General features: G+C 40.2%; 1 protein-coding gene across 1 annotated transcript in view; it reads left to right on the top strand.

Annotated features, from left to right (window-relative positions):
• Positions 1-381: 381 nt before the first annotated feature.
• Positions 382-20844, top strand: part of kcnt1b (potassium sodium-activated channel subfamily T member 1b) — an 84686-nt gene continuing 64223 nt past the window's right edge. The window contains 3 exon segments of the mRNA XM_030060156.1: positions 382-644; positions 6797-6845; positions 7907-8074. Of these exon segments, the coding sequence (XP_029916016.1) occupies positions 608-644; positions 6797-6845; positions 7907-8074 (254 nt within the window). The 5' untranslated portion in view covers positions 382-607.

Raw genomic sequence — 20844 nt, 5'->3', positions numbered from 1 at the left:
TTTTTTAAATGTATTTAATTAACAGGCTATTACTTAATTCCAAATAGTCACTCTTTCGCCAAACAATATAGTCCGTCAACAGTGACAAAGTGGTTGCTAGGCGACACACAAGTCCCGATAAGTGGTGATTTCTCACAGCGCGCATTGATATTTAAATTAACTGTCAGGTGTGCGTTTATCCTGAATTTTACAGCGCACTTCGAACGTGTCAGCCAATCAGAGCTGAGAACCGGGACTATTAGTTTCTAATAAAGCCAAACATCATAGCCGGTTAACTTCCAGATTTGCTAACGGCTGCTAATGAGGAGAGAAGCAACACCTGACAGTAATTTGAAAATTTAGCACCGTTTTTTTTTTTTTTTTCCGAGGGGGTTTAGCAGCTGGTCGTTTCTTGCTCGTAAAGGGGGGATCCTCATCGGCAGTTGATACGGCTCCTTACTGATAGCACCGTCCCCAGAGTCAACATTAGCTTCTTCTCCCCTCCTAATTGGCGTTTTCCAGTGATGACAGAGCTTTCAACGGAGCGTCTTGATGGGAAGCGTCCTCTGTCACCCCGCCACACGGACCATGTTTCACGGAGCTTACATAAACAAAGCGCTGGTTTACGATGATGGGACCTCGGGCAGAAGCGGGGACACAGCCAGGTAATGAGCATCTCTGAGTTCAAGGTGAAATCCCAGCGAAAGAACTGTGGAAATATTCCCGCAACACTCCTGTAACGGCTCATAGTCAAGAGTGTGTGTCAGATCCTCAGTAGTGAGTTTCTTTTTACCTGATGGTAGGCTATTTTTGTCTATAATATGAATATTAATCTATTATATCAACATCTCTATTTCCATAGAGATTCTGTGTGCCCTTGGTTCTCTAGTGTGTTTATGCTGACCGTGTGTTGTCTACTTTTAAATGAATTTTTTTAATCTCCTCCGTTATCACAATGCTGATCCGATGTGGAGTAGGTGTCTGTGGCACTCAATAGTGAGTTTATTTTCTCCTATGATTCTACTAACTCATAGGGCTATTTCTAAAACAGTGTGTCTCTGGTGCTTAGTGAGTGACTTTATACTTATTGTTTTCTATTTCTTAAAATATTATAAATATATCCATAAGGACTTAATGTGTCTGTGGTACTCATGAGTGAGTTTATATTTATCTTACACTACCTGATGGCATTTTTAGTCTACCACTATGTGTAATATTGTCCTTTCTGTGGCTTAACAGTACATCTGTGGTGCTCAAGAGAGAATTTGCACTGACCTTTTTGTACTTTTTTTGTGTTTTGACAGCATGATTATCACTAGACGTGCAGTACTAGCCTGATAACATTCCTATAAGGACTCAGAGCTCAAAGTTTAAGCTGACCTTCATATTATAGGCTGTCCACATGCAGACTTAATGCTGTAGTCTGACATTTGTTTCATTAATATAAATTTTATTATTGGATTATGGGGAAATGATAACAACTAGGATATACCACAGTAATAAAAGTTTGATAGGCTTTTGCCCAAAGGCAATTCTGCAAATGTGTAGCTGAGATTGAAGCAAGTGTCTGCTTTAATCGTCAGCAGTCTGTTCTGTTTTGTGTTATGGTGGTTGAGTTTGTCCTTTGCATGGCTGACTTTTTCCTATATCTTTAAGCAGCTTGCTTTTCTTTGAACTTGACTGTGTGAGAATGATTAGCCTAATCCTAATCCAAATGATGAACTGATATATCATTTGTAGGGAATCTGCCCAAGCAGTCTTCATATGAAGATGTTTAGGTGAGCGCATGCAATGTTACAGATATTGATGACTACATCTTACCATCGTGCTGTATTTTCAAGTGTATGTGATATCTTAAAGTTAGGATACACTAGTGTTTGAAAAAGGTTGAGCCCTGCCACAAACTTCAATCCTCGATTTAATTCCCCTGAATTCTGCTCACTCGGACTCCTCATGTATTTATCTGGGGACTCATTTTATCTCCTTCTCCATACAGTTTTCCTTGCTCCATTCGCCTTCTTTGCTCTGAATCTGCGCTATTCTCTCCATTAGCTTGAGACACTGAGCCTCTTACCAGGAGTGACTCTAGTCCCTGGTATTGTGACTACTCCGCTTCGTCCATTAAGCCCATTCTCAAAGGTTACAGACTAAGGATTTCATGAGGGACAAGACTCACTACATGATTTTGCTCTCATAATGGTGTGCTTACAGTGTCTCCTCTCCTTTTTCTTGTCATAAGGGTCTCTTTCACTCTTTCTTTCTCTTCTCTCCTTCATCCTGTCCTTTACTCTGCGGCACTCCACTTTCTCTCTTCACTTATGTCATCACTTTCCTTTCCTTTCCTTTCCTTTCCTTTCCTTTCCTGTCCTTTCCTTTCCTGTCCTTTCCTTTCCTTTCCTTTCCTTTTATTTCCTTTCCCGCCCACTCACTTGTCATCTCTCCACTCTATCCTCTGTCTGGGCTTCTGAGGGTCTGTGCTTTCGCTGTTAATCAGCAAGAGCATGTCTCTGGGTGCTATTAGCCCACTCGAGGCTGCCTACACTGTACTATGATGACCACACACATACACAGAAACACACACATGCAAATACACTGCTCTGTATTACCCACTTACTTTGCCTCTGACAGCTTTAGAGGGAAATCAGAGCATGCTGAAAAGGACACATTGATAATACATATAATAGGATATGCAAAGGCATATGTAAAAAAAGGTCAACATAATAGGATATTTAATAGCATATGTAAAATAAGGCAAACCTGAAATTGCTGCAGTACATGTTGACATTACATGAAAATAGCTGGGAGCATGTTGTTCGAAGATGGAAAGCACATGGAGAGACAGGGCATCACATTACATTGCTGTTGGACCCAACGAGGCATTTTTCCCATTTGAAAACCTTGTTGATTCACACATTGTTGCAAGCAGAGGTGTGATGGAAATACTCTTGGTGCCTTTTTTTCAAAAGGTCCCTTTTTGGAAAGGAATGCTCCATTCCCTGTGAAGCTTAAGTGGCTTTAAACCACCAGGATTTGGGGATCCCCAGTGAGGCTGCCTGTATTGCAACATATATATGTGCTGATGCAACTGTATGATGCTTTGACCTACAGTGGGGGTATTCTGATTGCTGATTGATTTTGGTAGTTGACGTCAGTGCCAGTGAAATTCCAAGCTTGGGCCAAGCATCTGCAGGTTTTCATTCCGAATAAAAAATACACCAGATTATTTCCTTGATTACCTCGCCTTCAAGTAGAAAGTGAAATCACCTGGTGTAGTTTTTGGTTGGAATGAATGCCTGCAGACTCTTGGCCCTCCATGGCACATGGTTTCCTACCCCAGCCCTAGTGTTTCCCCTGTGTTCCCTGCCTTCTTTGTGTTTCCATGTCTGTCTCTGTGTGTCTGTGGCATGGGTGTCTCTGTCTCTCTCCTTCTCTAGTCTGGCTCCTCGCTTCACCAGTACGCCTGCCCTGCAGTCCTCGTCAGCTCACCTGCCTGCCTGCCTTCAGTCTCAGACCTCACCAGATATTGCTGCCTCAGTTATAGTGGTAGTTTGATGTTCTAGCCACAGTACTGAGTATATTGGTCTGTTCTCCAGTGTTCTTCCTTGTTGCTCGCGCCATCCTGCTTCTCCCGTGTGGAGCAGGATCACCTCGCCAACCTTCCCCCCTTCCACTGCCTCCTTGTCTCTCAACTACACCATGCCATCCTGTTCAGCCATCCCTCGCCACATCTCCCTCGCCTGTCCTCCATGCCATGCCAAGCTTGTCTACAGCCACTCTCCATCCTTGGTCTGCCTTGACCTGTCTTCTCCATATCACCTCTGTCAATCTCCAATACCCTTCCCTCTCAATAAACTTTTTCTTACTCACAGTCCTGTCTACATGTAACAGAATTCTTCGTACCTGGTAACATGGTAAAAACATAAAACCCATTCACCACCGACTCTCTTATTTTAAAAAGCTTTGCATTGTTTGTTGAAGTGTTTGCCGTTGTCTTTTACTAAATTATGCAGTGTAACTGTAATGCACTAGGCATAGCTTTTCATTTTTCATTTTGCTATTAAATTATGTCTTTCAAATCTTGTTTTAATGTCTTCTTAAATCTTATGTAAAGCACTTTCAGTTGCCTTGTGTTTGAAAGGTGCAGTACAGATTAAGTTGCCCTGACTAAGATATGAACTTTTGAATGAGGAAAAAACATATTATTTAACAGCAGGCTAATGATGAGCAACTATATACGCTCAAAATTTAAATGTTGTTCTTATTGCATGCTTTTTTTGTCAGCTGAGTCTAAAGAGTCCTCTTTATGGGTCTGATGATGAGGACTATGTCGTGCCAACCATCTAATTTCATGCCCATTTCATCTTTTTTGTCACTTGAGTCTCAAGAGTCCTTTTTATGGGTCCAATGATGAAAACAATGTAGACTCAATCATCAAATTTTGTACTCATTTCAAGGTTTTGGTCAGTTGAGTCTAAAGTGTCCTCACTTAAAAGCAGTTTTAAATAGTAGTGCAACTTCAGAAACTCTGTGTTGAAAGTATTTAAACAGACAGGCTCCATCAGGCTAAAAAAAACAGATCAGATCTGATGAAACTTCTTAGTTCAGTATACTCCTGATCAAAATTTTAAGACCAGTTGAAAAATTGCCAGAATTTACATTTTGCACTGTTGGATCTTAAGAAGGTTCTAAGTAGAGCTTCAGAATGCAAAAGAAGAAATGGGAGTGAGACAAAAAAAAAAATTAAAAATTGAGTAAGCAATTTATTTCAAACAACCATTAAACTGAAATAGGCTGTTCATCAGCTGATCAAAAGTTTAAGACCACAGCCTTTAAAAGCCCAAATCTTCACAAAAATGTGGATTCAGTGTCATTTTCTGTCAGGTATCCACACTGTCATGACCTCCTGATGGCAAAGGCAAAAAAGCTTTCTTGGTAATCACCTCAAAAATTTGTTTCGGCATGCTTGATGCTAGTGTTTCCAGGAGGCTAGTGGGAATGTTGCTCCAAGTGGTGAAGATGGCTTCACGGAGGGCATCCACTGTCTGGAACTGGTGTCCATTTATGTAAACCTCCTTTGCCATCCAACCCCAAATGTTCTCAGTTGGATTTAGATCAGGGGAACACGCAGGATGGTTCAAAAGGGTGATGTTATTTCTCTGAAAGAAGTCCTTTGTCAGGCGGGCATTGTGAACTGCAGTGTTGTCCTATTGAAAAACCCAGTCATTACCACACAGACAATGGCCTTCAGTCATGAAGAATGCCCCCTGCAACATCTCCACATAGCCAGCTGCCATTTGACGCCTCTGCACAACCTGAAACTCCATTGTTCCATTGAAGGAAAAAGCCCCCCAGATCATGATGGCGCCCCCTCCACTGTGCCATGTAGAAAACATCTCAGGTGAGATCTCCTTGTCATACCAGTAACGTTGGAAGCCATCAGGACCGTCAAGGTTAAATTTTTTCTCATCAGAGAATAAAACTTTCTTCCACCTTTCAATGTCCCATGTTTGGTGCTCTCGTGCAAACTCCAAACGGGCAATTTTGTGCCGTTGAAGGAGACGAGGCCTTTGAAGACGTTTTTTGTTCTTAAAACCCTTCTCTCGCAGATGCCGTCTGATGGTTATGGGACTGCGGTTGGCACCAGTGACAAGCTTAATTTGGGCCGAGGATCGTCCCATGTCTTGACGGACAGCCAACTGGATCCTCCGGTTCAGGGCCAGTGAAATTTTATTGGGTCTACCACTTGACTTTTTTGTTCCATAACCCTCAGGATCTTTTAAGAAGTTTAAAATGACTGTCTTACTGCGTCCAACCTCAGCAGCAATGGCACACTGCGAGAGGCCTTGCTTATGCAGCTCAACAATCAGACCGTGTTCAAGGAGAGAAATCTTTTTTGCCTTTGCCATCAAGAGGTCATGGCAGTGTGGATACCTGACAGAAAATGACACTGAATGCATATTTTTGTGAAGATTGGGCTTTTAAAGGCTGTGGTCTTAAACTTTTGATCAGCTGATGAACAGCCTATTTCAGTTTAATGGTTGTTTGCAATAAATTGCTTACTCAAAATTTTTTTGGTCTCATTCCCATTTCTTCTTTTTGTATTTTGAAGCTCTACTTAGAACCTTCTTAAGATCCAACAGTGCAAAATGTAAATTCTTGCAATTTCTCAACTGGTCTTAAAATTTTGATCAGGAGTGTATATCTTTAAGTAGTGAGTCCGCTTGCCTTCAACTTAGGCTGCTATTTGTAAATACACTGAGTTACAAATGTGACATTGGCCTGTAGCTTTTAAGTAAGAAACAAAGCTCCCAAACAGAATATCATGTTTGACTGTATGAAATGTGCTGTTTTATCTAGAAAACACAATGGTAAGATTATATAATCTCGTTTTTTCATTAGAATGAGAACACTTTGTTTTCCAAATATTGATACTGACTTGGTACCTATAAAATCCAAATCATGTGACTTTTGAACATGCTGCTTTCAGCTTGATCAAGGGTTACATTGTGCAAAAAAAAAAAAAAAAAACGCACCTGGCTATGCATGAGGAAGTCAAAGTGTTGGTATAGAATCATACAGCTGCATTAGGCGCATGCTGGAGTAATCCTGCACTGTTTAAGGAGACGAGTCAACTTCAGAGGGTTTGCTGAGCTCTGCAGAGTTAAGCTGTGAAAGAGGCTGTGAATGTAATCATATTACCTCCTGCCTAAATCATAATGGGCTGAATTTTTAATGAGTCTTCTTAAAACTCTCTTTTTTTGCTTCCCTTCCTCCTCTCTCTCTCCCTCATCCTTCTCTCAAACCGCCCTCCCCCAAGAGGCAGCCATGAGCCCACCACGCCGATCATCGAGTTCCCATGGTGACAGGTAATTGCCTGAACCACTTTATTTCCAGACATGTGGCATTTGTTGATGTGCAAATGGTTGGAGTGCATGTACGTGCATGCGCAGCAATACGCACATACTGCCGCACTGACTCACACACATACACACACTCACATACAGACTATTATGTAAGGTGCTTGTTTTTTTCCAGTAACTTAGACACTTCAGTAACTTAGGCCTTAAAGAGTGTCCGAATTGATCAAGATTCCTTGAATAATGTAGGCAATTGTTAGTGTTCTTTTTATTACCTTTAATTATGCATGACACCTGTGGAATTGTACATCTTTGTAGGAATGTAGTTGTTTTCTGGAGGAGGATGTTGATGCATGACTTGCACTGACTTAGGAAATCAAATTGGCCCTTGTTTACAACTGCACCAACAAATCAAATCAATTACTTTAACAACTGTATTTGGCACAATGGCTGGAGGGATGCAGCTCAGGCACTCCATTGATTCAGATGTTTATGGAACTTAAATGAGCCAAAAGAATAGCATCAGTCATCACCTGCTTTCATGCAAATGCATAGATAATGTCTTGTCTACTCTACTACACATTTAAAAAAGGGTCTCTTTGTATTTCATCCCTTAAAGCAATCCTTCTTTCACTGTGGAAGTAAATAGCCGTAGTTTCAGCCGTAGCAGATTGAGTGTCTAATTCTCTAACTTAAAGTGCTGTGGTTTTCCCTCTGCACATTAGTCACTATATTCTTGTTCTGTTAAAAGTTTGGTCCAGATGAATTAATTGGACTCAAGGGATTTTAGTGCAGCATAGAACAGAATCTGCCTGAGCATTGATCCTTTTGATTTCATATACTTGTTTTGTAGATTTCCCAGAAGATCAGAGTCTTCACCAGGAATTTTACATTGCATTTATTGCCCTTTATTCACCATGCATGCAAAAGATCTCTGCCACCTTTTTGTTGTTACCTGCTCTTAGCAGCTCCAAACTTTATGTACATCACTGTTGTAATGTAACAGGCTCCCAGAGCAGCTCAATACAGTGGTGAGCATGTTTACAAGCAGATGTTGTTCTCTTTCTCAGGCCCTCCACTGAGACCCTCCAGAAGAACAACAGCAGCAACTCTGGCGTGATTCTGGACATCTCGTCTCTCAAGATGGCAGACATAGATTCAGAGGTGCCTCCTCTTCCGCCTCGCTACCGCTTCAGGGACCTGCTGCTTGGGGACCAGACGTTTCAGAATGATGACAGGTAGCATGGACAACTCAGCAATTTACAGTGTAGGAGAATGGCCAGGAGTATTCCCGGAAGGGCTCTTGGTTTTATGTGTGTGTGTTTGTGTGTGCATGTGTGAACCTGGTTGAAGTCTGGATGAAACAGCATTTCAAGAGTATCTAACTTCCGTATGGTGATGTATTTCCGAGTGAAACAGGATAGACAGTCAGAAAGTAACGCTGAGAGGAATTTGATTGGTACATTGAAAGTTGAAGCAGTCCACTGTAAAATGCCCTGTGCATAATCCGGGGTTGTCGCAGATACCACTTTCCTCAAAGTGAGTAAACTCATAACTACGGTATTTCGGGAAATTAAACAAGGTTTTAGATGGTGAACAACCAAAGACTCACCGACATACCATACTAGATAGCTAGGTAATGAATTTTAGCTCTGTGCTGCTAAAAGTAGAAGACTGTTTGATAGGTGGATGTCATGATATCACTGGTTGAAATTGGTTGGGTCATGCCTATGTAAGAACATGTCATATTTGAAGAAAAAATATTGTATTTTGATATAATACACTTTCCAGAAAAAGATAGTCAAACCATGACATGTTTTGTGGCCACACTGCATTATAGTTGATTATTATAGTCGATGGATTGTTGAACATCAGTGCAAAATGGTGAGTCCAGAAAGAAACCTGACATTTAAATAGCTGAAAAAAAAATCCTGTAAACTGTAGCCCAACTGGGAATATCTAGATGGATGTGATGTCATCTATGTCTAGCCAGTTAATCCATAAAAATAAGAAAAGCATACCCCCAAACATCAAAATGAGCCCGGAAATGCAAGGCATACTGGCAATAGCTATTTTTATGACAGTGGTAACGCGTTTTGAGATGGATTTTCCTTTGGCTGGGGATATAAGCCCATTTATGTTTGAAGCTCACCCCATTCTGACCAAGCAGGAAATAACCCCTCACTTAGCCTTTAACTGGTTCTACCATAATTGGAGTGCTGGTGTATTTGGGAGTCTCCTAATAGCTCAAATATTACTGTGGTTGTAGAAGCAGACCAACAGATGCTGTGTGCCGCCCAGGATGGGAGGAATTAGCTAAGCATCATAGGCCATGTGGAGCTCTCCGTGGTACTGAAATGGAGCAATCTCACTGAGGAATAGCAGTCAATACATTATTGGCTTGCCACGGGGCAGATTTAGAGCATTGTATTCAGTTTTGCTGGGGTTATGTCTCCAAATGACTTTCACCCCAGAGTTAACATGGGATTCACTATTTCAGCTTTTATTGGACTGTTGGAGGCATCTGGCTATGTTTGTAAAGCTGTCTTTTTATCATAAACCTGAAGGGTTGAGTCCACTATCATCGGCATGCTGCCTGCAACCTGAGGTTTTTTGACATATCAGATTCTTGAGTTTGCTTGGCAATATTGGACATGGTTGATTTTAAGTGTGCTGCAGCCAAGATTGTAGCCCCAAGTGTCCAGGCTGGCAAAGCGCTTTTTTAAAAACGTGACCAAATCTTGACGAAGGAGCTGGCAGTGATTCTTACCTTGACTTCATAATATCATGACTCCTTTAAAGACTTAACCATTTTTCAGTAGCAGTTGTAGCACTTGAGCCTACACTGATATTCACTCAAGTGTTTGTATGTGTTTGTAAGTGTACAATCTTGCAGATTATACACTTTTTTGCAATCTCTTCCAGAGTTTTGTTTTGTTTTGTTTTGTTTTTAAGAAATGCAAGAGGGAATATTTAGGTGTTCCTCTCCTCTGTAATTTTCATAGCTGTTCTGTAATAATAACATCAAATGAATCAGATGAACAAACAAACGATTGATTACATCTGACAGATGCGTGCATTGTGTGTTATTTCTTAAGCTCAGGCTTTTAATGCCAGGTTCAGCCATGTCTCAGCAATGAGTCAATAACCTTCCATGGATGGTCTGTGTGTTGTGTGATTAGTTCATTGATCCGTGTCTTGGATGAATTGTGAGAACATCATCTCTTCTGTTGGATTTTATTTTGAGCCAGAACTCTTGTATCAAAATATGACGTCTTCTACCACTGCCCCCCGCACACACACACACACACACACACACACACACACACACACACACACCCCTTGTTTCTTGGGCTTCCTGAAGGAAATTGCTGTCAGTATGTTTTATATCAATGAAAGGCTTTTTCTCTTCACACCACATCTAGAGTGGCTGGCCAGTATTGGACCTTCCATCCCCCATCCACAAACACACACACTTACATGTCAGTGTGTGCTTTAGCAAGGGTTGTAATGATTTCTCAATACTGGGCCTAGGATGATTAGAGATTTATTAATTTTTCACTGCAGCTTGTTAAACATAAAAGTCACCAAATGGATTGAGTCAAAGATGGAGTACACATACTCTACTATTGATATTTACACCTCTCTGAAATACAGTTGATGTGGTACAAGGTTTTAAATTTGAAAAAAAAAAAAAAAAAAAAAATACTGTGTGCTGTATCATGAGCAACCTTGACAAACTGCAACATGAGAGCCAGGGTGCGTGCTTGTGCATATCAATGTGTGTGTGTGTGCACGTGTGTGTGTTTCATCCAGTGGGTCTCCAGTGGATTGTTCTGCTGATCACTATCCAATTGTAAAGGGTAATTAGGGCTTGTTGCTGGGCTACCGACAAATGCAAGTGTATGTGTGTGCATGAGTGAGTGTGTGTTTGTGCCATTGCCAGTGTGGCAACCTTTGAGTCTTCAAAGCAGATAACAGCCATAAACCACAGCTCCTCACATAGATCTGCGCGTCACATGTCTTCAGAGTCAAATGAGGAAAGCATAATTAGTTTAGCATCATTTGCTAATTGCTTGTTTCCGAGCTGTGGAGCAGAAACGGAAGGAGGCGAACTTAAAAAATGGGGCTTTTGGGATGTTCAGTTTGTTGGTATGTGATCTGCTGGGGGCTCACGGCTCATGACGCTGGTTGTTTCCTGTGCTGAAGCCTCGTCGAGTGTAAAGCCTCAAAGCAAATATTCCCAGAGGATAAACCAGGCTTCCCTACACTGCCCTCTGTGACCTTTTACAACAACATCCTTGTATCTGTGGCATTAGGCTACAAGGCAGCATGTTGAAAGACTCAGCTAGTGACAACAACCTAATATTTCCAGCACAATGTATGTGTGTGTGTGTGTGTGTGTGTGTGTGCGCGCGCGCATTTGAATTTGTGCATTTGTGCGTGCATGTATTTATTCATCCACAGCAAGCAAATGTGTGTAAGGCAAATGTGTTCATTTACTGTTGGTGTATAGGCTTCCCATGGGTTAGGGAATTTCTGGAAAGTCATGAAATTTTGAAAAATCTGTTCTAGACAGGGAAAGTCTCAGGGTTTAATAAATTCTTATCACAACGTATGACATATCATGGAATTTTGGCAGCTTAATTTTAAATGTCATTAGCTTGTTATTCACCAAGTGTAATATTTATTTTCCATTGTGCTCATGTTATGTTGTCTTTACGAGATCTCCTGCTTAAAGAAAGGATAAATACAATAAAATAAATAAATGTTTGGTTCCCCCACAAAATAAAACAGTAAATTTAACAGTAATAAGACCTCTGAATCTCAAGTGTGTTTGGACAAGGAAACTTATGTTTAGAAGTCACATGGAAAGTCATGGGAAAGTCTGGGAATTTGACATTTGACACAGGTGGAGAACCCTGTATGTAAGTGAGTATGTGTGTGTTTGCATGTGCATATGTATGTGTTCAGCTGAATTGGTATATATTTGTATGCATGTTTAGTGTGTGTTTGTATGAACATGAACATATGTGGGTTTCTGTGATTTTGTTTAGACTATCCACAATATTGTAAAAGCTAAATATCTTTACTCTTTACATTTTTGTACTGTAAGCAAGAATGTGTGTATGTGTGGGTCTGTGGTCACGCATTTCTGTTTGTCTCTGTGTGTCTGTGGTGTGGATGTGGGCGTCCTCTCCTGGATGGAGGGGCGGTGTTGGGGGGGGGAGGGGGGGGGGGGGGGGGGGGGGGGGGGGTCTCCCTCCTAAAGCTGTCATTATCTCTGGCACTGGGTGCCAGAGGGCCACAATGGGGGTCAGGCTGTGTGGGTGCTGAAGAGGAACAGTCATATCGAAGTCATGCGTATGACAAGGGACTGGTGTGTGTGTGTTAATGTGTGTGTGTGTGTGTGTGTGTGTGTGTGTGTGTGTGTGTGTGTGTGTGTATGCTAACATGCACATTTTATGTCACTCAGCCTGGGGAAGGGGCCAGCTACCAGTCAACGTCAGAAATAGCAGCGAGCATCCAAACACTTTTATGTGTGCCAATGGATGATTGAAAACAGAACAAGCAGTGAGGAGAAAATTTGTTCCATCTATCTTCCCTCCCTGAGTGTAATATTTATAATCTTGTTTTTTCCCCCTTCTGTCAGATTGCTGATGGGAGTGATGTAGGCAGAATGGGAAGTGTTAATTGGACAGTAAATCAACAGTAATGCCTCTCAGTGAATCAAATGGCAGTACTTTGAATGATGACCTAGCACCAAAGCATGTTGAGCTGCCAAACAAGAGCCAGTCTGAGATATGGATCATTTTGTCAACTTTTCAGGAGGGAGAAAAACTGACTGGCTTGACCATTGTGCATTTTTAATTTGTTTAATTGGTTTTGAAAAGGTTTTTTATAAACTCGGGGGTCTTGCAGTTCTATAATTCTACATGTAATCCTTGTAGTCAGGTTACAACATGAAAATCAATCAGATTTTCACCTGATGAAATATATTTATGGAAAAATACAGTTTTTCATGTTGAGATATTTATACCAGTGTCCCGGCTAATTGATTGGTCTGGACCTCCAAGTTCACTTTCTTTAACTTGTGGATCCCCATTTGAATCGATTTTGCTTCGGGGACCCTTATATGAAAAACTCATTTGTGTGACATGTTAAACTAAAGATATCATACTTGAACACTGGTAAATAGATTCAAAGTGGTATGATTAAAACACAGGCTAATGTTAAAATAATCACACCTACATTTGTGAATCATAACAGTCTCCAGTTAGTTTGATTATATTGAAATTAAACTATTCCTTATTTTTCTAAAGATTCCCTGCAAGCCCCTCAATTCCCTGAAGCTCACTTTGAAAACCTGTTGCCAACCTGCCAGGATGAAAACTTGTTAGCTTTTGTTGTGGGCTTTCATCAGAAGTTCATCATTTAACATGTCGAAAACAGAGTGGAACAAATGTTTAATATTTTTTAACAAGGTCTTAAGTTACTGACCATAATTAAAAAGCCATAGTATTTGTATTATTATTTTATAAACATAGCAACTTTTTTCCAAATGTTTTATCTCTCATTTTAGATTTCTCATTTTAAAATTTTACAAGCGCATATACAAGTGCCAGGGTGTGTTCTGAGCTATTAATTGTGTACAGACACTGGCATCAGCTGCTTGTTTCCACTCCCAGATTCAGTGGTAGGAGTGACCGCTGGGATTTGATGGCTAGATGATTTCCATCTGGGCGTGTAAGATGATAATATGATGAGGAAGAATTCAAAGAGGAGGCTGAAGAAGAGAGGGAACAAGAAAACCCAGAGGAAAAGCAAGGGAGGGAGTTGGATGGGGTAAACAATAGATAAGAGGAGGAGGAAGAGGAGGAGGAGGAGGAGGAGGGACCAGAGAGAAACAAAGCAGATGAGTGGGAGGGACACAGATTATGAAGATGATAATGATGATGGAGAACAGTGGGTCAAGAAAGGATCTAATGGTCTGAGTGGTCCCATGCTGTATTCACACGCCAGACCTTCATGCTCAGTTCTAAATTGCTGCTCATATCTGATTTTTCTCGGTTGACTGTCCATATTTATTCTACGGTGAAACCAATATCCAACACAAACAAGAACTGACAGCAATGTCAGAAAGACACGTGCAGGGTAAAAATAAGTTAAGGTGTCACCTCTGTTTTTGTACCCACGTTTTTCCTGCTCATTTCAAACATATTATAGAAATAGCATGTGCCTCCAAGATTTGACTTGACATTAAATTTGGCTATTGGACTTTCCCTCAGTTGTTATCCTCTGTGCTAATGCTGGCTTAGCAAAGCTGCTGTGGGTGCCAAAACTATGAAGATTGTCCCAGGTGAACGATGAAACATTTCCTTTATTGTAATGAAAGCGCTAACAAACTCTGAGTTTAGCGTTTAGATAAAGGTTGTATATTGGGTGCATACCTCAACATGCAAACTCATTCATTTTATATCTCATATCCATCTCCATATACTAGTCTCCAGAGACTAACTCCAGAGTCTGGAAAGGTTCTTGTGAGCTTATCGGCTTATCATGCATACAGTGTGTAATAATGTGTAGTCTGTGTAAACAAACTTAAAGGCATTCTCCAATGTTTTGGGCAAAATGCCCTTTTATCGGCTTACCCAGACTGAGACAAGATATTGGATACCATCTTCACATTTTCACCTCTGTAATCCAGTGGTTTGGTTCCTATGGATAGCATTTTGTGTTATCTTTGCATAAAGACTTGAAGTCTCTGGGAGTCGCTAGCCTAGCTCCATCAAGGTGAAAAAATACATCTTACAGCAAGTCAAAAGCTGTCTTACTTACACAATGTATCTTGTGTATTTGAACAACATTTAAAAAACAAACAACAATAAATGAGAATCGTCTTAGTAGAAGTTAAATGTTGGAGCTGTAACCACTGAACACATTTATTCTTCCCTCTATCACAGTGATCTCTGCACCACTGACGCTATCGGTAGATCTGGAACAAATTAAAATCTTCTGCTGTAAGGTTTATTTTTTCATTTTGATGGAGCTAGTTACTCACGATAATGATTGTAGCTCATGGCATGGCAAGTTGAAGGGTGAAGTGCATTCACTTGATTGGCAGGCAAGCAGTGTTGTATATTCAAACATGAGAATCAGCCAAAACAACCCTGAGATTTGAGAAAATACTGCCTAATAAATGCAGCCTGTCCATACTGTGCAAGTATGTCCAAGTAGGTACAGGTCTTGTCCCACTCACTCAGCCTCAGCCCAGCCATATATCCTCATGATACAAAACAGATTTGAAAAAATGAGAACCCATGCAGTTTTTTTTACTGTTCATCTTCTGTTTAGAAAGTATTAGATCTGTCTCATCTTAGAGAATAAACAAAATCAGGAAACTTTCAGCTCCAGTATGAATGTAATTTTCTGGGCCTGACAGCCACAAAAGATCTGACACTCTGGTTTCCTCACATCACCTTAGCTAAAAGTTTGACGTACTTAGAAGGCTGAGTGCAGTTAACTGGTGACACATGCGGCTCCACTTAGCAACCAGAGCTTGCAGTTTCAACCATAGGTGGTATTAGTCACCAGCCATTCTGAGTGGGTGGGAGGCACTTAGGGCCGCTAGACTCATCAGCAGCAGAGTGGCTGTGTTACTTTGACATGCTGTCGCTTTAAGGATGATGATGATTGTTATTATTATTGTTAACGTGGTAAAGCTGGATCAGAGTGAGCTGGCTTCAAGCATCTTGCCCATATCCTGTCTGCTGTGTCACATTTTACAGTCACAAGTTTTTCTCTGAGGTTTTCTGCAGCCACTCAGCAGAGACTGCAATGTGGGCACTGAATGTGAACCAGTAAATGTTTTAGGTAAAGAAATGGAAGACAGCTGAGAAGCAATGCATTTTTGAAAAGCTCGACTTGGATAGGGGGTTGATTTCAGCTCAGATTTATCCCCCTGAACACAGTGCAGGTATTAGGGAAATTGTCACAAAGTGCTTAGGATGAAAATAATTAGTATGCAGTTTCCTAGAGGCCCCTTTATTGGTCCTCATATGAGATCATTTGGAACAATTAAAGAGCCTGTGTGCACAGTCCCAGAGGGATGACTTTAACAGGATGGGCAATTAAAGGTAGGCTGAAAATTATCGTGGGGGGAATGCTCAGAGAAAAATGAGATTTTTCTCGCCCCTTAGAATTCTTTTCACTTCTGAGCTATTGGCACTCTCTGGTGGATTCACAGTTTAACCCCCATGCTTTGTCTTGCCAATTTAATTAGCATTGGTCGAGCTTGTCAGGCTTTTAAGCTGCTGCGATGATGGAGCCATTTGGATGAGGTTGTCAGCACAGCAGAGGGGGATTGTATGTGTGTCTGTGTGTGTGTGTGTGTCTGTGCGTATTTGTGACAGAGAGAGAGAGAGAGAGAGAGAGAGAGTGACAGATGTATAGCGTCACATAGAGGTTCCTTTGGGAATAACATAACATGGTTCTCTCAGTGTTTGCAGTGGATCTTAATAGTGAATATGCAAGAGCCAAGATACTGAAGCTGCATTTGAGTGAAAATAACGTGTTAGATTTTGTTAGCTGTTTCAAATGTGTACAGTTTGAGCCTTGAGTATGATGAGGTTTAAACACTAATTACCACTCACAAACAACACAAACATAACACATCATAATTTGCATTTATGTGGTCCTTGAATCTTCTGCATGTGGTGTCACATTTGTTTGCTGGTGTGGTTTCCCTGGCTGAAGGAATTTAAAAAGAATTGTACACCCTGTGGTTGGCAGATTAGGGATTTGCATTTTACCTTTTCAAATAGCCTCTAGTACAAAAGAATTGTCTTGAAATGAATTTGTCTCTTCGTCTTTCTATTAATACACTGTCCTCACTCTGTCAGTCCAGGTGCTGCCTTTGTGATTGGTGACTTCGAAGAAGCATAATGCACAACAAAAAGCTGTTTAGGTTTATTTTTAAAAGATTGATTGTATGCCTGTTGGGATATGAAGACTTTGATAAACTCTTATGAATTAAGTGCCACTGCTGTTGACTTATGCCGATCCATTGTCTGGCGTCATGCAGGGCTCCCACAAGCTTGTGAATTCCAAAAAATGAACAAGGCCTTCACGGTTTTTGAAATGAATGGATGGCCTTTATGGTACTAGATTTTTTTTTTTTTTAATTAAAGTTATAAAAGCTAAATCCACCAGCATACTTCAGCACCCCTCTTTAGGTCTTTAGCTTTCTCCTTGTCCTTGCATCAGCACTTCACATTGAAAACTGCTGTATATTTTAGGCGATATAGCTGCAGCTTCAGAAACAATAATGTCTCCATGATTTCTCTACCTATGATCATGGAGAAAAGGTCTTGGTGGAGTGTTATTGACCAGGGGTCCTGTCTTACCCCAAATCATACCAGATTTGAGATTTTTAAGCTGTCACCAAACAAACAAGACCTTGATACTCACTGAAAAGTCACTGGCCCTCATTCATCAAGTTACTCTTAGAGTTATCATAAGACATCTGTTTTATGAAACTTTTTAGGAAACTGCCATTGCATTATAGTTTAACCCTTTGGCGCATAGCAGTCACTACAGTGGACAGCTGTTTTAAAGTCATTTCTCCTAAATGCAATGGTTTCTATGGTGGAATTGCATATCAGCTGTTAGAATGCTCTCTGCTGCTCCCCCCATTGAGGTTTGTGCAGAGACTGTGAATTCTTGTTGCTGAAAACATATTAATACTAGTATCATGACATGGTAATACCAGTCCTGCATCCTTAAAGAAGTATGGAGACTCACAAAAGTGTTCATGCCCTAAGAAGAGTAAAAACACATAAGAAAAAATCTTGACTTAGGCTTTCATAATTCATGCATCAAAGGGTTAATAAATCAAGGATAGCCATCAAGAGTGTAAATCATGTGAAATCAATTGACAGAACTGCATATCACATATACCTGAAATGATTCACATTTGGCTCCTCTATAATAAAGGAAAGGCTGCACTGCAAAGTAGCAAGAGCTCCATGAAATAGAAATATGCTGACGCAAAAGTTGACCTTTTGGTAGCTGAGGTTACTGCCAGGATGAGTTTTTTTTCCTACAGTCTAAAAAGTAGAATTAGAGGCAGACATAAAAACAGGGAATTGCACTACCTGTCATTAGTTTTAAAAATGAGGAAAGGAAAATTGTCATTTAAAAAATCAGGTCAGAAGGAAGTAATAATGTAATAATAATGTATTTATAGTAGATTTGAGTGTTGGGGGTGTATAGTTACCTGGATGTGACATGGGTCCACATGGTGGTGAAATATCCTCATTAGTTACTCCGAGCTCCACTGGGTTGCTAATCCAGAGTACTGTGTTTCTAAAAGGCCCTAAAAATACCACTGTCAGCACATAAACAATCACAAATAAAGTGGATTATGCAGATATGAAAATTAACAAGTCCCAGCACTGTTTTTTTTGTTTTGTGTTTGTTTGTTTGTTTGTTTTAGGGTAATTACCAGGTGGTCCATTAAGGGCACTCGGGCACTGCCCGTCCTGAAAAATACATGAAAATAAAAAATGATTATCACTATTGTTGTGTTGTGTCTGCATGGGTATAAATTTCAGTTTTTACCCTCACGTAATTCATACATGATTATAGCAATGTGCGATGAGTGTGAAAAAAGGTGCCTACAATCATTGGATGCCAAAGGGTGTACCTTTCTCCACCTGACAGTGGTATGTTTGTAAAAAAAAACATTTGGCTACATGCTGAAAATGACTACATCTGGCAGAAAAAATAACACCCAAGCAATGTTGCAAGACTGGGCAGTTTTTCACTCAGTTGATCATCCATTGGATGTTTCTCATATTTGTTTATTTTAGCTGTTGATCAATGTCAAGAGTCCTTTGTTGAAGCTGCTGTGCTTTGGTACTGTGTTAATTGTGACATGAAAGCAGTTGGTAAGTTGCCATCAAAAGATAACTTTAAAAGAAGCTGCTAGCCACTGGCAGCTGACTCTCTGCCACATTGTATGATGCATGTGCACAGCCAAAATACACAACCCCACCTAGCGGAAAAGTCATGCCACGCCTCTGGTAATTACAATTTATTGTGAAAGTACTAACAGGTCAGTCTTCCCGGCGCAAAGATACTATTCAGAAGTTTCTTGTTAACACTAACTGCCAGATCTACTTTCTAATTCAAAGAAGACAATAAAAAGACAAGAGATGTTTACTTTTACTTACTAATCAGTACCAAGACATGTTGTTTTTTATATTGGCATAATATGCTTTGTTCATGTGCTAAAACTGCAGTTGTGAGAGCTATTTTGCTGCACTATGGAAGTGAATGGAGAGATAGAAATACAGTATTCTGGACTATCGGTGCACGGGAGCACAGAGTGACTCATGAGGATATTTTGCCACTTAACTATAGAATCCAACACAAACGTGAATCTACATCCTTCAGAAAAGAACGGGAAGTTAGTGTCTTCACTTCCAGGATTTATTTCTTCTATCTTTCCCTAAAGCCTGCACTAAATTTAGAAAAAGGGCATTTAAGTATGCTACTTGGAATCTGCTTGGAATTGGTTGCAAAATGCCCTGAATCTTCAGGAGCTCGTCTGATTGAATACATTTAAAGTAATTCTTAATGATCTGGAGGCAGCCACATCTGGCTGCAGATGTTTTCACTACTTTACATTGCCTCTGTATGGACCCTGTTTTTGTTGATCTAATGATGATAACTATTGAATATTTTTTATATTTTATGATTCAGTAAGTTGTTTATTATTTCTGTTGTATACTTATGTATACAACAGACATATACTATATGTCTGAAACCTTGTTATTTGTGCTGCTGTCTGTCTTGGCCAGGATGCTCTTGTAAAAGACATTTTTAATCTCAATGAGTGTTTCCTGGTTAAGGTTAAATACAGGTTATAGGTTAACAACACTACCAAATCTATTTATGTTTTCCAAGCGGACTTAAGACTTGCAATTTACTGTATTTTTACCCACAACAAAGATGAAATTGATAAATAACAGCTTTTTCAGTTAAATGAGTTCATACCCTTTTTAAGATCACATTGAATTTGATGTCAAAGTGAGTGTGAGAAGCCTGAACATGACAGGAAGCCTGACCTTGCCTTTATGGGTAGGAGGGTGTTGTTGTGAGGCCAGTTCCCTCTTGGATTCCCCACAGACTTCACTGAAATGTCACATTAACACATTTGTCATTATTGTCAGCACTGAAGGAAAAGTGTTTTGCTGATAACATGCCATTACGAAATGCTGTAGTTGCTCATCATGTAAAAATGTCTGCAGTTTCTATATTTTAAAAATAAGGTCATCAGCTTATGCTGTCAAGCACAAGTTGATTCCCCTGTTTAATACAAACGAGGACACAAACAACGCTGCTTTTTGGCACAGCTCCTCCTTGCAAGCAGTTGTAATATTCATGAAACTAATGAACATGGCCTGTTTGCCTTTAATGTGGCCTAATAAATGTACCAGCATATTTTAGGAAAAGCTTCAGAGGGAAAACTTAGTACTGGCAACCCAAAAGAGCTGATATTTAGAAATTCATTTGGAAAAGATAGGAGTAAATGTTGCCATGCTTTCTCAAATACTGAGATACATACTGATATTTTCAGTCTCATGTTTGTGATACCAGTCTCATATTTGTGATTACCATTTATAATAAGTGTCATGTTTAATTATGAGTCCCGAGTTGATAGGAAAAATCTGTCTCAGGCCAAGGAGATCACTTTTCTCATCCTACAGACATTTTGAACACTACGTTTTTTGTTTTTTTTTTTTATTTTTGAAGGTAGTATTCAGTAAAGGCACTTCAAACAAGTTAACATTCCCACAAACATCTTGAGCTTTTTTAAGGGTACATAAGGTTATGACCAGTAAATGGATTGCCAAAACCTTTCACACAAAACAGCCGTTGGCAAGACAGCAGTCGGTGAGCCCTCTGTGTGTGTGCATTTGTGTGTGTGTGTGTGTGTGTG

Source organism: Myripristis murdjan, chromosome 9, assembly GCF_902150065.1.
Source record: "Myripristis murdjan chromosome 9, fMyrMur1.1, whole genome shotgun sequence".
Lineage (NCBI taxonomy): Eukaryota > Metazoa > Chordata > Actinopteri > Holocentriformes > Holocentridae > Myripristis > Myripristis murdjan.
This window is presented reverse-complemented; position numbering and strand designations above follow the sequence as displayed.